Consider the following 15,139-nt stretch of genomic DNA (forward strand, 5'->3'; position numbering starts at 1 on the left):
AAGTCGTTTAAAAAAGAAATTAAAAATCTCTCGGTGTGCTTCCGCACCCTTGTTTCCGCTGCTTTTACACGTCGGTGATGTCATTACATTCCTGTTCGAGAAACATACACTATACAACTGTTTTACAAGCTGACAGCCCTGTTAGAAGATGTGCTTTGCGATCCTCTTAAGTTTCCCTACCAGATATTTGGTTTCTGAGTATTATTTTCCTTTCTGTCGCTTGAGTTGCTGCTGTTTGGTCATTCTTGAAAGTTATAAAGCCCGTAATTTGTTTTAATGTGGGGCAGTTAGTAGGTGTGAAATTCTAGAGCTGCTAGGAATATATTCTGGGTTTAATATGGTAGAGTCACTGGTGGCAACTGATTGCATGAGGGCGGCCATAGCTGAAACGTGCGTGCTTGAGGCAACTGAAGACGCCAGAATAACCAGGGGAAACAAGAAAAGGAAGACAGTAGATGAAGGACGTGTAAACCAAGAAGATTATGCTACTGGAATGTATTGGAAACCACAACGGTGTCGCCAATGATTAACTATACCTTTGAATCGAATTTACCGAGAATTAAATTTTTTGGTATTATTTTATGCACATTTAGTCTGAAATGTTTTGGGATGTTGTAAGGTACTGTTTAGACGAAATTAAACAACAGACACTAACATACTATCAACAGGAAGGAAAATACTTACTGGTAATTTATAAAAAAGTAACCTTCATTTTGATTGGGCTGCAACACTCTTAACTGGAATGCGATTTTTCTTGTCTCCTGATGTTGTAGTAAGTTCAATGTTTTCTATATTTTTGTACACTGTTGTGCGACGACAACGTCGATATCTCCTGTACGGCAATTTCAAACATATGGTAGGTACGATAGGCAATTACATCTCTATCATTAAAACTTTCAAGTCCAGGTACACTCGAAACTCCACTACCACCTCTCACTATGGCAACAGTGAACCATCCATTTCCATGTGAGAAAGTGTCGTTTATGTCCAAGCTGAAATTAAGAGAACATCCAACAAATACACAAGGTCCATCGACGTCGTCGTCGCACAACAGTTTACAAAAGTATAGAAAACATTGAACTCACTACAACATCTGGGGACAAGAAGAATCGCATTCCAGTGAAGAGTGTTGCAGCCCATGCTCTCGTCGATGGACCTTGTGTATTTCTGGGATGTTCTCTTAATTTCAGCTTGGATATAAACGACACTTTCTCACATGGAAATGGATAGTTCACTGTTGCCATAGTGAGAGGTGGTAGTGGAGTTTCGAGTGTACCTGGACTTGAAAGTTTTAATGATAGAGATGTAATTGCCTATCGTGCCTACCATATGTTTGAAATTGCTAATAAAGACTTTGGTAAATCTGCTTATGATTCTACTTCTCCACTTGTATACACGTAACAAAAGAATACCTTGTTGCTGAAATGACATGACTGTGCCTATCTTTTAGATAGACATGTTGTTTATGTGTACTTAAAGTTTCATACATGTACGTAATATAGTTAATAATTGGGTAGATTCCAAGTATGCATCGGTATGTCCCATTAACAGTTCACGTTTTTCAGTTAGAGCCGTGTAGAGTTTATGAAAATTGTTTGTATTTTTCCAAGCGACCACACGCAAGGCACCTTAATGCTGAGGAAGATCGAAGGCAAAAGGAGGAGACGGCAGTGAAGGATGAGATGGATCGATGACATCGCAGAAATAATGGATTCCAACCTGCAAAGGCTCTGTTGGTTGTGCTGTTGTGTTGCCTGATCGAGTCGTCAAGTTACGGCTTCCTGCCGAATTGTTTCCGATCTTGCGGACAATGGCGCAGATGAGATGTGTTCCCAGTCTCAAGTTTCTCATCTGTTCTAACTCCCTGAGTGCCCCTCAGACCATGCAACACTTGTACCCAGCGGATACGGTCGTCCAGAACATCCATGATGTCTTACTCCACCAGCAACGGCAGGGGAAGGAGGTTTCTTTTTGCTGGGTGCCGGGGCACGTGGGTATTAGGGGAAACGAACTGACGGATGTGGCTTCCAAAGATGCATGTTCCCTCCCTCACGTTGTTGAATGTGCCGTCCCCCTCCATGCTGTTACCTCCCTTTTGCGTCTTCGTGTTATGCGTCAATGGGAAGAGGAGTGGCTGGCAGTCGGTGAAAATAAGCTGCGTCTGGTCAAGGCCACCACGCGGCCATGGCGTACGTCCTACCAGTCATGCAGGCGGGATGAGGTTCTCCTCACTCGCCTCCGCATCGGGCACAGTCCCTTAAAGCATGGTTTTTTACTCCGGCGGGAGGACCCCCCAATCTGCAGTGCTTGTGGCGTCCGGATTACTGTCCGCCACATTTTACTTGACTGTCCCTCATTTTCTGACCAGAGGGCGGTGGTTTCCTTGCCACCGTATTTGCCCTCTATTTTGCAAGACGACGCAACGATTGTGGTTAAGGTCTTACGGTTTTGTGTCCTGTCCAGTTGGTTGCCTCGGATTTTAATGTGCTGCTGGGTGACTGGCTCACCCAGGTTTTAGGTAAGAGGTCCGCCAGTCACGATTACCTACTTGTTTCACTTCGATTTCTGTTCTCTTTTCCTTGTGTTTCCGTTTTTAGTGCGTTTCTTCTCTTCTTGTTTTGCCTCCGTATGTGAGGATTTGGAACTGCGTCAGGTCTGTGTCTTTTAGCCGTTCTCCTTGTTCGCTGTCCGTCTTCGTCCCTTCACCGCATGTGTTCCTGCTTCTATGCGTTTGGGCGCTGATGACCATGCTGTTTAGCGCCTGAAAACCTCAAACCACACACACACACAGAAAGTGAAGGACAGAAGAAACTGGCACGCTTTAGCTCGTGGGGTCAGGGAGAGTCGGAATCGACTAAATGAATAGAGAGAGAAGAGAAAGAGAGACTATTTCGTGAAGTATTTACTATTCCTTCTGAAACACCCGTATATTATACAATGTATTGCCGACGGAGGTAATGCAGTGGTTAAGGACCAGGACTCGCATTCTGGAGCAACTGGATACAAATTCCCTTTAGACCATACAGATTTACGTTTATCGTGATTTCTCTGAACCATTTTAGGCGAATGTTATGACAGCCCCTTAAACCACATGATGCCCGACGTTCTTGTACAACGCGAGCTCGGCCCTGAGTTAATTATTTATACATCGACGTACCACAAAACCCGAATCTTCCTCCCCTTTCAGAATCTAGAAGAATATGAGCCCAAAAGCAGTGGCACGCAAGGTACGTTTGCCGAGTCTCATTTTTTCCCTCCTGCTCCTGTTAAACAAAATTCAGCGTTTAATGTAATCTCTGTCCCTCAGAAATATTCTGCATGCCCCAGGTAATGTGGTAAAATGAGTAAAAAGAGCAGTCATGGACTTTGCAACGAAACAAAGCGAATATTTTAATTACGGCGGCGGGGAAGTGCCCAGGGCACGCCGACGAAATCGCACAGCACAAAGCGCACACCTCGTCCATTTGAAGTCGGAATTCTAACCATATTAACAGGCGAAAATGAAATGCACTTCTCCCATTCACAAAAGAAGCACTCTAATTACAATGGACGCCTCCCGCCCTCTGTAAGACGAACCCAGCCCTTTACGTCAATGGACTACAGCTCTCTTCTCTCAGAGCTCTAAAGACTTTTCGGGAACCCTTTAGCCATCATCTGAACCTTTTTGTTCCCGATAGCGGTGAAGAGAGAGCGCACAACTCTCTCACATGGTAGGACGACACACTGGTTATTCTTTCCGTCTCTCGCAAGCAAACTGTTCGGACACATTTTAATTCTCTGTGTAGCATGTGTAACTGAAGAGCATGTGAAGTTCAGTCGAGTTCCACTTACACAGGCCTTTCCATCTCTGACCGTAGTAAAAGAACCAGCCGCATATCTGTTATTTGCAGGCTGAATATCGCTACTCTTTCAGCTGGTAACTCTCGTGGCTGCTCGCTGGTGAATCAAAACATCATGGTCATTTGCTTAATACCTCGCCTCGCATTTATAGGAAAAAGTTCATACCAAGTAGCTAACCTTTTTCGTGACAGTGGTATTTAAATATCCTTCAGCACCAACAATAAGCTACAACAGCACATTGTTCATTGCAACAAGACAAATAGCCAGTGTCACAGCAAGTCAGGTATTCACTAACTTTTATGTGACATTTGGCAACAGCTCTCCATAGGCCAGACAGGAAGGAGTTTCCCTATAAGATACTTTGAATACATGGGTGCCTTCCGGCTAAATAATTTTGATAAATCCACTTTTGCAACAAATGTGAATGAACATGGCCACTCAGCTACAGCCATTAAAGGCAATCTGCAGATATTATACACTGTCAGCAAAGGAAAGAAAATGAATCTTCTTGAAGAGCTCGGAATTCACATCCTTAGCTCCAAATCCCCACATCTACTTCTCAATGAACACGTATTCCTTGCAAACAAGTCATTTGTTTACATCTTTAAAACACTTTAATTCATACCCCCACATAGGTAGCATTTTTTCTAAAGTACAATGTCAATTAAACCTTACATAATTTACCAGCAATCATTCTATAAATTTTCAACGACTTTGTGGTTCGGCCAACATGAAACAATTTCATTTTCGTAATTTGCAATATCTGCTACGTAACTGTATGTTTAACATCTTTGTACTTCTTTGACTTAACCTCTTTGATCATAATCTCTCTTTTCCAACGTAAGCTCGTTGGACGTTGTGAGTGCATGTGCTTCTGAAATTACCAACACCTAAACTGCCATAATTTATCAAAGACATAATAGGGAGGTACGAATAATTAGCATGCTCACTACTATACAGTTAACGTGTAAATAACGAAATATTTTTGTAAAAAAAGTGTCGTAAATGTAACATGAAAAACTCATGGTTGCACTAGCTATATGTAAGTACGGCAATGCCACGCCTCCGAAGTGGCTGAGCGATCTGAGGCGCCATGACACGGATTGCGCGGCCCCTCCCGCCGGAGGTTCGAGTCCTCCCTTAGGAGTGGGTGTGTGTGTTGTTCTTAGCATAAGTTAGTTTAAGCAGTGTGTAAGTCTAGAGACCGATGACCTCAGCCATTTGGTCCCTTAGGAATTCACACACATAAGCACTACAAATTGTACAACACATGCCGCTTAGCCGCTTACATATTTCTCATTTGTGTCTATTTAAACGTCATCATTTGTTTTTGATTCAAACCGTGGTCCATAACACTAAGAATGGGAACATGTACATGAATGTAAACCACATGAAGATGGGCACAAACCAGAAACCGGCCGTGTGTTATATAAAAGCGTCTTGTATTGTAACTGGTAGTGGTTTTTATTCTACACCCAATAAAGTAGCAGTCATGGAGTTCAGCTGCATCGATTATGGATAAAATACGCTTAGTAACGTATTGATCCACCTTTGGAACGCAACAAAGCATCGTTTATGCGAGGTACAGATTTGACAAGTCCTCGGTAGATTTCTGGAGGTACACTTATGTGATCGACATACGTTTTTCCTATTAGGTTCATTGTGCTGCCACCTACTGCCAGGTACTCCATATAACTGCCCTCAGTAATCATTAGACATCGTGAGAAAGCAGAATGGAGCGCTCCGCGGAACTCACGGACTTCGCACGTGGTCAGCTGATTGAGTATGACTTGAGTCATACGTCTGTACGCGAGATTTACACACAGCTAAACATCCCTAGGTCCACAGTTTCCGACGTGATAATGATTGAAAAGGTGAAGGGACACGTACAGCACAAAAGCGTACGGGTCGACCTCGTCTGCTGACTGACAGAGACCGCCGACAGTTGAAGAGAGTGATAATGTGTAATTGGCAGATGTCTATCCAGATCATCACAAAGGAATTCCAAACTGCATCAGGATCCACTGAAAGTACTATGGCAGTTAGGCGAGAGGTGATAAAACTTGTATCTCATGATCGAGCGGCTGCTCATAAGCCACATATCGCACAGGTAAATGCCAAACGACGCCTCGCTTGGTGTGAGGAGCGTAAACATTGGACGACTGAACAGTGGAAAAACGTTGTGTGGAGTGACGAATCACGGTACACAATGTGGCATCCGATGGCAGGGTCTGGATATGGCGAATGCCCGGTGTACGTCATCTGACAGCGTGCGTACTGCCAACAGTAAAATTCGGAGGTGGTGTTATGATATGGTCGTGTTTTTCATGGAGGAGGCTTGCACCCCTTGTTGTCTTGCGTGGCACTATCACAGCACAGACCTACATTGATGTTTTAAGCACTTTTTTGCTTCCCACCGTTGAAGAGTAATTCGGAGATGCATCTTTCAACACGATCGAGCACCTGCTCATAATGAACGGCCTGTGGCGGACTGGTTACACGACAGCAACAGCCCTGTAATGGACTGGCCTGCACAGAGTCCTGACCTGAATCCTGTAGAACACCTTTGGGATGTTTTGGAACGCCGACTACGCGCCAGGCCTCACCGGCCAACATCGATATCTCTCCTCAGCGCAGCACTCCGTGAACAATGGGCTGCCATTCCCCAAGAAACCGTCCAGCACCTGATTGAACGTATGCCTGAGAGAGTGCAAGCTGTCATCAAGGGGCAAGGGTGGGCCAGCACCATACTGAATTCCAGCATTACTGATGGAGGGTGCGAAGAACTTGTAAGTCATTTACAGCGAATTGTCTGGATTCTTTTGATCACATAATGTATATGACAACGTCTACTCACAGGTCACGCATTTCTGATCAATTACTGACCAGTGGTTTCTGGGTGCGGAGATGTCGGCCGATAGCGTACCAGATCTGTAACATCTGATTCAGTTCAGGCGAATATGCTGGACGAAACATCAATTTCTGTTCATTATCATGCTCCTCACACCACTGCAGCACGATTTTGGTCTTGTACCATGAATAGCTATCCTGCTGGAGATGCTTCGCTATCGGAGAAGACGTCATAGCTTGTAGGGATGCCGGTCATCCTAAACAATGTTCAGGCAGTCCACAGCTGTGACGGGGCCTTCGATTACTAACGCAGGACGTTCGCCTAGATGACGGCGCATATTCACACTGTCATCAACCTGGTGCAACAAGAAACTGATTCATCTGACCAGGTGTCAAGCTTACATTCTTCTTTGGTCAAATTTCGACTATTTCGTGCCCTCTGCTTTCGTCAATGACAACGTGTGAACACGTTGGGTCCTTCTGCTACAGAATTCCATGTTCAACTATGTGCGCTGTTACCAGCACAGCAGTCCGTCTCCAAATCTGCCACATATCCCCACCTGTCCTGCTTTACAGAGCGCACAAGCCTTCGACATCCAATTTCTGGGATGAGTCACGGTCTGTCAGCACTTTCCCGCGTACTCGTGGTCTGATCGTTTTTCAACCACGTTCCATAGATATTCAAGACAGTATCAAGCCAACTGCCGCCAAGTTTTGCCTTTTACGAGACACCTGTTCCTAGACGCCAGGTCATAAAAAGCTACCCTTTGCAGTAGTCCTTCTTGGCAGTGGTCTTTCAATATGCGGCCCGTATAGTCGCCAGAAAAACAACATCACTTGCCTTTGCTCCACTTATAGAGACGTTCCCAGGAGAAATGGTCAATATCCAGAGACATGATGCGAACGATCATTCGAAGCAAAAATGTCCAGTAAACATCGGCTCTGAAATGCATACCTTGTCAGCTAGGAGAATTTCGATCTTCGACACGGTGAAATACATTTCTTCTGCTGAAAGCTCTTTACTTTCCATGTTTTGCGAGGTGGTAGTATGTATCAAATCAAGAAAAAACTATCCAGCCTGCCTTAAGAGTTATCAGCACTTATTCATCTTCACTACTGTGAAGCACACCTTTCTAATGAACAAGTGTTCATAGGTCTTTAGGTACGGTGTGAATTTTAGAGCTCATGTTTACTAGACTTTCAGTTTCGAATTATCTTTCCTGCCGTATCCCTGAACATTAACTATTCCTCTTGCGACACCTTGTATACCCCCTTGCCGCGTCACGTGCCCATAAAAAGGAACGAACGTGTGCTTGTGTGTGTGTGTGTGTGTGTGTGTGTGTGTTTGTGTTTGTTTTCCTGTATCTGTTTACGGGCGTATATAGAAAGTTGATTCAGAATGGGAACACGAAAAGACCGGCAGGTTCAGCAACACCAAAATTAGGGTATACAGCTTAGACTAAAAGTATGATGTCAATAGTAACCGGGGTTGTTAGCTGCAGTAGATCTTTCGAAATGAAAAGGTTGCCATCAACTGAGAAATAGTGGAGTGATGACGTGAGAAAATATTTTCGTTATAAGACTGTCTGTTATCACAATGCATCTAATTAATTTCAATCACGCATTAAGTATGTAAGAATATTAAAATTACATTCACGTATAAGGTACGAAATGATGAGGTACTAGAGAAAATTCTTGATATAAAGTTTCTGTGGTAAAGTGTTTGCAAAAGAAGTCCGATCTGGATAGGGTATATGCTGTGGCGCCTTGACCAGACTAGAATATGCAAACGGATTATCGATGGCATTTGCTGCAGTAAGCAAGTGGAAATGATAATATTAGCGCATGGTGGAAAGAGGAGATGACTTAAGACAGGAAAAAGATAAAAAGTGTGTACAGGGTGCGGCCCTTAAATCCGGACAAATTTCACAATTCGAATTTGTCACCATGTCGTAGTTCTGCCGTAGGTGGCGATCGGCGTTCATGAAAGGATAGGCTTCTAGTAAACAGTCAGAACCTCAAAATGGCAGAGACGTTTCGGACAAGTGCGGAGCACAACCGAAGAGCTGCAATTATTGACAATCTTGGCGCTGGGCGTTCGCTCACTCAAATATTCTGTTCATCGAGTACCCGAGCTCAACTTTTTACCATATTGTGATCAAATATAATGCTTCGATGAAGTCTGGGGAAGATTACACTTAACCGGCGAGGAAACGTCATTGGAAGAAACGCTTGTCAAGAACTGCGGCAGTCACTGAAAAAGCTCAGGCGCTGATTTCGGTGGACCCGGGGCAATCGCTGAAGAAATTGGCGCCAGTCTTGATTGTCAGCGAGTGGACAATGCGTCGAATAGCAGAGGAGGACCTCATATGAGCCCTTTAGTGCAAAACTGGCTCTCGGACAACGTTAACAAGTTCTGGTCAAAGTATTTCTGGCCCCCGAATAGCCCGGATTTGGACCTCCACGACTTCTACTCGTATGTCTGGAGCGTAGTCCAAAGAGTTACCAACAAGACGAGGCACCCTAATGTCGTATCTCTACGCATATCATTCGCGAAAATGGACAGCGCTGTTTTGAAGAGTGCGTGCGGTCGCTTTAGGAACAAGATCGGAAAAAAACTGCTCCCGAACTGGCCATTAAAACCCAACGGTACCGACTGGCCGCCGTGTCAGCCTCAGCGTTACTGAATGCGGGTATGGAGGGGTGTTTGTGATCAATCAAGTAGCTCCTCAGTTTGCCTAACAGGGGCTGAATGCACGCCGTTCGCCAACAACGCTCGGCACACGGGATGGTCCTCCAGCCTCAAGTGCTAGGCCTGTCGGACAGCGCTTGACATCGGTGATCTGACAGGTGCGGCAAGGCCAATGGCTTTTAGAACAAGACCAGAGGCGGTCATTGCGGTTGAAGGGGTTTACTTTGAGTAACGTTAGCCTTAAAAGATGCCACTACTTACATATAAAAGGGTTTCCATTTTTATTTGTGTTTCGTTTTAATAACTGTGTTTTTAAAGAAACGTTTCATTTGTCCTGAGTTAAGCGCCACACCCTGTATGTTTGAACCACACGGTGAGAAAAAATAAGATAAACAGGTTGCATTGCTTTTACGTAGCAGAGTTTGTGACCGATGTACACCCACCTGTATGCGTCCGCTGGTGCGCCTTGAGGTGCGAGCTCTTGGTGTAGACCTTCTTGCAGCCGGTGAACTGGCACTTGTGTATCCGCCTCTTGGAATCGGGCGACACGTCGTGCCGATGTCGCGTGGGCACGTGGGTGATGTGCGGTGCGTTTGGCGCCACGCTGGGTGGGAGGTGATGGTGGTGGTGGTGATGGTGGTGCGCCGATGACGCTGACGCGCGGAACACCACCTGAAACACGTTTGTGCATCTTTACCTACTGGAGAGAAGCAACACTCTGTGCGTGCTGCAATGAACTACTGGACAGATAAAGCGCCACGTCATCTAACGAATGTTACTCATTATTACTTATACTTCCTAAAGCACAACTGTGATCAGTAAATCTGAGATTAAAAGTAAGATAAGGGGTTTCAGTTACTCATATTGTGAGGACAAACTGAAAACTTGTGACTTGGGGCGGAGACGAAATTCATATCATTGAAATTTTGCAATTCGTATGTTAGCCCAGTTAATCAATTTTTTTATCTCGCCCTAATTAAACTCGATATGAGGTTAATGAAGAGTTTTATTCAAGTAGAAGACCTATACAGTATTTCGGAAGTAACAGTGACAACAATCGACGACGACAATCATCAAATTTAAATTAAGCCATCCATAGTACATGGAATCAGTCACAATGTCAGTTAGCAAGCTAACACTGATATTAACAATTCTGGAATGTCCCGTTTGTTTTGTGTGTAAAATTACTTGAGAAATAGGATGGTAGTGTCAACGGGCAGAAAGTTGAATGCACTGCATAGAATGGAAAAAAGGAGAACTGTTGAAAAAGCTTGTAGCTGAAATTGATTGGAAGGGACATTTCTAGCAACAATAAGTAAGGAGTGGATAGTCTAACGGTCGAACCTGTCCTATGCAATGAAAAGAACTACAAATTTTAAATGCTGACCCCGGAAGAAGACTTATAGCTGTAGAAATGGATTATTTACGTATATGTACATATATTTGTAAATAATGACGAATGAGACAATGATGTACAGAATTGAAAGAACCTTATGAAAGTGGTATGGGTGTAGGTTGAGAACGACAAATCATCGGGAAATAAAGAAAATTTTCGGATGGAAACAACCTGGCAGACATAAGTGCGTCAGACCACAATGTCCTTGGCTGACCACATCATCAAAGTAATGGAGCATCACGGAGTACACAAGAAGGATGTCCGGAAAAGCGAGACTTGGCAGTAGAAAATATGGATTGAGGAAAATAATGATATTAGTGTACCTTTGTATTAATCTTGTAATAATAATAATAATAATAATAATAATAATAATGGCAGTAGCAGTAGTGGTAACTCGAACGGGGTCAGATTGAAAGAATAAACGGCATCATTCTGATGATTTCTTATGGTAAACTTATCACTGCTTCTTCGTCTGCAGACAATGACGGTATGAGGATATTATGACACGTGCGGGAGCAAGAACGAAGCTGGACAAAATTATGGTTTATTTACAACGCAAGAGGGAGGTGCCTTCGGCTGAACTTGTCTTAAGAAACACCTAAGTGATCGTGCAGAACACGAATCTGACTCGAAGCATCATTTCAGCACATAAAGCACTGTTAGTTTCGAATAGAAACTTAATGTCAAAGTAATGTACAATTTGCGTGAAAATAAATTTAAAATTGCTGTTTATAGAATTTAACTTATCTCATTCTATTGTTTTAATCTCTGGATTAACCGAATTTTGAAGAATCCGGATGACCTACGATACGACCTAGACACGATAAACGAGGTTTAGCTATACATATTGCACAATAAATAAAATCAGATACCAAGTTCATATACAGATTTGTTCTGTTGTGCAGCTTTTGAAAGTTACAGTTGTGTCTCTTATTCAAGTGGATACACTAGAACACCTTTTCAATAAAAATTTTCTGGGTGTGTGATCAAGTCTTGATGTGGTAAAATCAGCGACATTTCGGCTACTCATGTGGGCAGTCTCTTATCAGTGTATATGCTGAACATTGGTAGTTTCATCACATATGACAGGGTCATATTACCAGAAGAATTTTATTGAAATCGACTCTAGCCATGAAAGCCTATGCCCATGTGTTGATTAATATGTTTAAGATATCTATCCCTTCACTTTTAGGAGTCCAGAAATAGGTGCCTGAATTCAAATACCTTAAAGATGATCCACTTAAGCGTTATCCCATCGTTGCAACTATGTGTGAAACACAGAGGAATCATATAATCCAATATTCCACGATCAGTGATTACAAGAGCATGAAATGACAATGCAGTAGGCATATGTGTTGGATCATTTTACACGAGACTTATTAAGCAGAAAGTTTCGTACCTTTTAGACTGTTGAGAGACAGTGAACGCGGAACGAAATTCTCTGCAGTGTTTGGATCATTTTTAAAAGTAGTCCAACAGATTTTGTGCCACATTTTGATATCACGTATGAGACGTGTAGTCACCTCCTCTTCACACCAGTAAATTCCTCAGAAATACAATTAATCATCTTATTTCCCCTGAATTGTGTCAAAATGACTTCAGGAACACTACTAAATTGGATGTTTGTGCCTGCTCATTGAAGGTGGATGGCATATGAACAGAAGATAACCACAATACTGGAATACATCTGCTCACTGGAGGTATAGTAGGTTGGTTGGTTTGTGGGGTACATGAGGAAGAGGCAATCAAAATAATGGAATGCACCTGCCCATTGGAGATAGATCGTATGTGAGGAAAATCTAATTCTAATATTGGACTCTATTTGCTATATTATCGGTGGGTCTTGTGTCAGGAAGAGCTAATTACAACAGTGAAGTGCATATGCTCACTGGAGGTACAGTACATTGGGAAGCAGTAATCACAGCACTGAAATGAGGTGTGTACTAAATGAGGAAGAGCTGATCACAGTGTTGAAATGTACCAGCTTGGTAGAGGTGGCTGGTATGATTGGAAGAACTAATCGCACAAATATATATCTTGCCCACTGGAGGTAGGTCGTAAGTCTTGGAGACTTAACCACAATATTGGAACACACCTGCCTTTTGGAGAAGCGTGGAATATTAGGAAGATCCAGTCACAATGTTTGGACATATCACATCTCGTGTTGGGTGTTACTTCAAGAAGAGCCATTAATAATAGTGGACCAGACATGAGCATTGGAGGTGGAAGGTATATCAGAAGAAGCTAATCACATTATTGAACTGACGCTGTCGTACTGAAGGTGAGGACTGTAGAGGAAGACCTAAAAACCCATCTATCAGTTCAAGGTACAAGGTATACCTCGAACTGCTAATCACATAATTGGAACGCAACTGCCTGTTGGAGGAGGGTGGTGGCACAGGAAGAGCTAATGATGTACCTGACCGTTGGGGATGGGTGGTATTAGAGGAAGGATTAGTAGCTCACCTGTCCGTTGGAGGTGCTGCCGGCGCTGGAAGAGGAGCTGGAGTTGCTGGAGGAGTTGCCGCGGCCGGACTCGGGGCTGGACGGCGGCGTGAGCAGCGGCTGCACCACCTCGTACAGCAGGTCCTCGTCGTCGTCGAGCGCGTCCGCGTCCAGGTCGCCGTCCGCGTCGCCGTCGCCGTCGACGTCCGCGTCGGCGGGGTCCCCGCGCTGGCCCTGGCGCACCAGCAGCATGGCGGCGCGGCACGCGAGCCGCCCGCCCGCCGGCAGCTCCTGCCACGACAGCTCCGCCTCATCGTCGTCCACCTCGTCCAGGTCCTCCTCGACGTCCACGTCCACGTCCACGTCCACGTCCACGTCCAGCTCGTCCAGCGCCTCCTCGTCCTCGGACAGCGACCTGCCACGCGCACCACGGCGGTCAGCCCACAGCATCAGAGGAAACTGCCGTCTCGATCTGTGTCCATCATAAAACTTCCCGCTCACTTCAACTGCAGTACAAGAGGCACAACAATAAATTGGGTTGTTAGTCATCAAATTGTTTCCGAGCTCGAACTGAGTGAAATAACCTTAACCGCACCGTACTTCAGGCCAGTGTTCTAGAATCACGTCCGTTATTTTACACTACGCCAGGCATAAGAACAGTTTAAGTTATTCATCTCTCGAGACTCGGTTTGTTAGTGTTGCTACGATAAACGCCATATGGTACCCACCGACAGCTTTGTTTTCATGGTTAACATTATACGTAATTTTTTTTATCTTGTAACATAATTAATTTTTGCTGCAAGCCACTTTGTAATGTTGTTTTATCTCCATACATAGTACGGTGCATTTCGAGAATTTCTTCTCATTTTCGTCTAGTTGTGTTTCGTTTGCGACGAAGGTGCTGATTTTTCTTTTTCTTTTTTTTTGTTGCAAAGCGAAAAACAAATCTAATTTATCATGCGAAATTATGTAAGTCTTGAACTAAGCTGTATTTACTTACCGCAGAGAAAAACATGTCTTATATAGAAAGTAAATACTACCACATTTTAAATGCAGACTTACATTTTTACAAACTTTTTCGCTCTTGCAGTCGAAAACGACGAAGAGAAATATAAAATTCAGCATCACTCATACAGAATTGTTTAAAAATGCGCACCGTACACCACCCGTCGTAATGTGGTGTGGAGATAATAGACCTAAATTCTCGCACGATTTCGTCACACTCCGGAAAACTGTTTGTTGTTGCGATTTCCAATTCAGTGATTAGTCTGATGCAGCTCTCCACTCCTCTCTATCTTGTGCAAGCCCCTTCATCTCGGAATAGCTGCTGCAGCCGATATCAACTTGAACTTGTTTATTTTATTCAAGCCTTGGTCTCCTTCTACAAATTTGACCTTCGACACTTCCCTTCCTCAGCAAACTGACGATTCCTCGGGGTACGTACTGTCATCTTATCCCATCTTTTAATCTAGCTGTACAATCAATTTCTTTTTTTTTCCTTACTCAACTGAATAGCTACTCCATCTATGCACCCAGTCTTCAAAATTCTTCTGTAGGACGGATTTCAACAGTTTTTATTCTCTTCTTGCCTGAACTGATTATTGTCCACGTGTCACTTCCACGCAGGGCTACACTCCAGATTCTATCAGAAAACAACTTTCTCAAACGTACATTTTATATTGGATGTTAACAAATTCAGAAATGTCTCTCCTTGTTAATGCTGGCCTGCAATTTAAATCCACTCTGTTTCCGCCATCACCAGTTATTTTACTCCCCAAACAGCGAAACTCATCTCCTACTTTCGACGTCACGTATCCTCATGTAATTCCAGTATACAGTGTGTTTCAAAATTACACTGAAAAACTTCGAGGGGATGGAGAAGGTGTCTTGAGAAATAATAGGAACCCGCGTCGGCG

The 15,139-nt window shown here is 43.8% G+C and overlaps 1 protein-coding gene across 1 annotated transcript in view; it reads right to left on the reverse strand.

Moving 5' to 3' along the window:
- The window catches only part of LOC124795868 (zinc finger and SCAN domain-containing protein 12-like), an 83,233-nt gene that overhangs the window by 62,503 nt on the left and 5,591 nt on the right, over nt 1-15,139 (reverse strand). The window contains exons 3-5 of the mRNA XM_047259950.1: nt 13,451-13,695; nt 13,245-13,393; nt 9,826-10,054 (exon numbers count right to left, since the gene is read on the reverse strand). Coding sequence (XP_047115906.1) covers nt 9,826-10,054; nt 13,245-13,393; nt 13,451-13,695 — 623 coding nt within the window. The remainder of the gene's footprint in view (nt 1-9,825; nt 10,055-13,244; nt 13,394-13,450; nt 13,696-15,139) is intronic.

This window comes from Schistocerca piceifrons, chromosome 4 (genome assembly GCF_021461385.2).
Source record: "Schistocerca piceifrons isolate TAMUIC-IGC-003096 chromosome 4, iqSchPice1.1, whole genome shotgun sequence".
In the NCBI taxonomy this organism is placed as follows: domain Eukaryota; kingdom Metazoa; phylum Arthropoda; class Insecta; order Orthoptera; family Acrididae; genus Schistocerca; species Schistocerca piceifrons.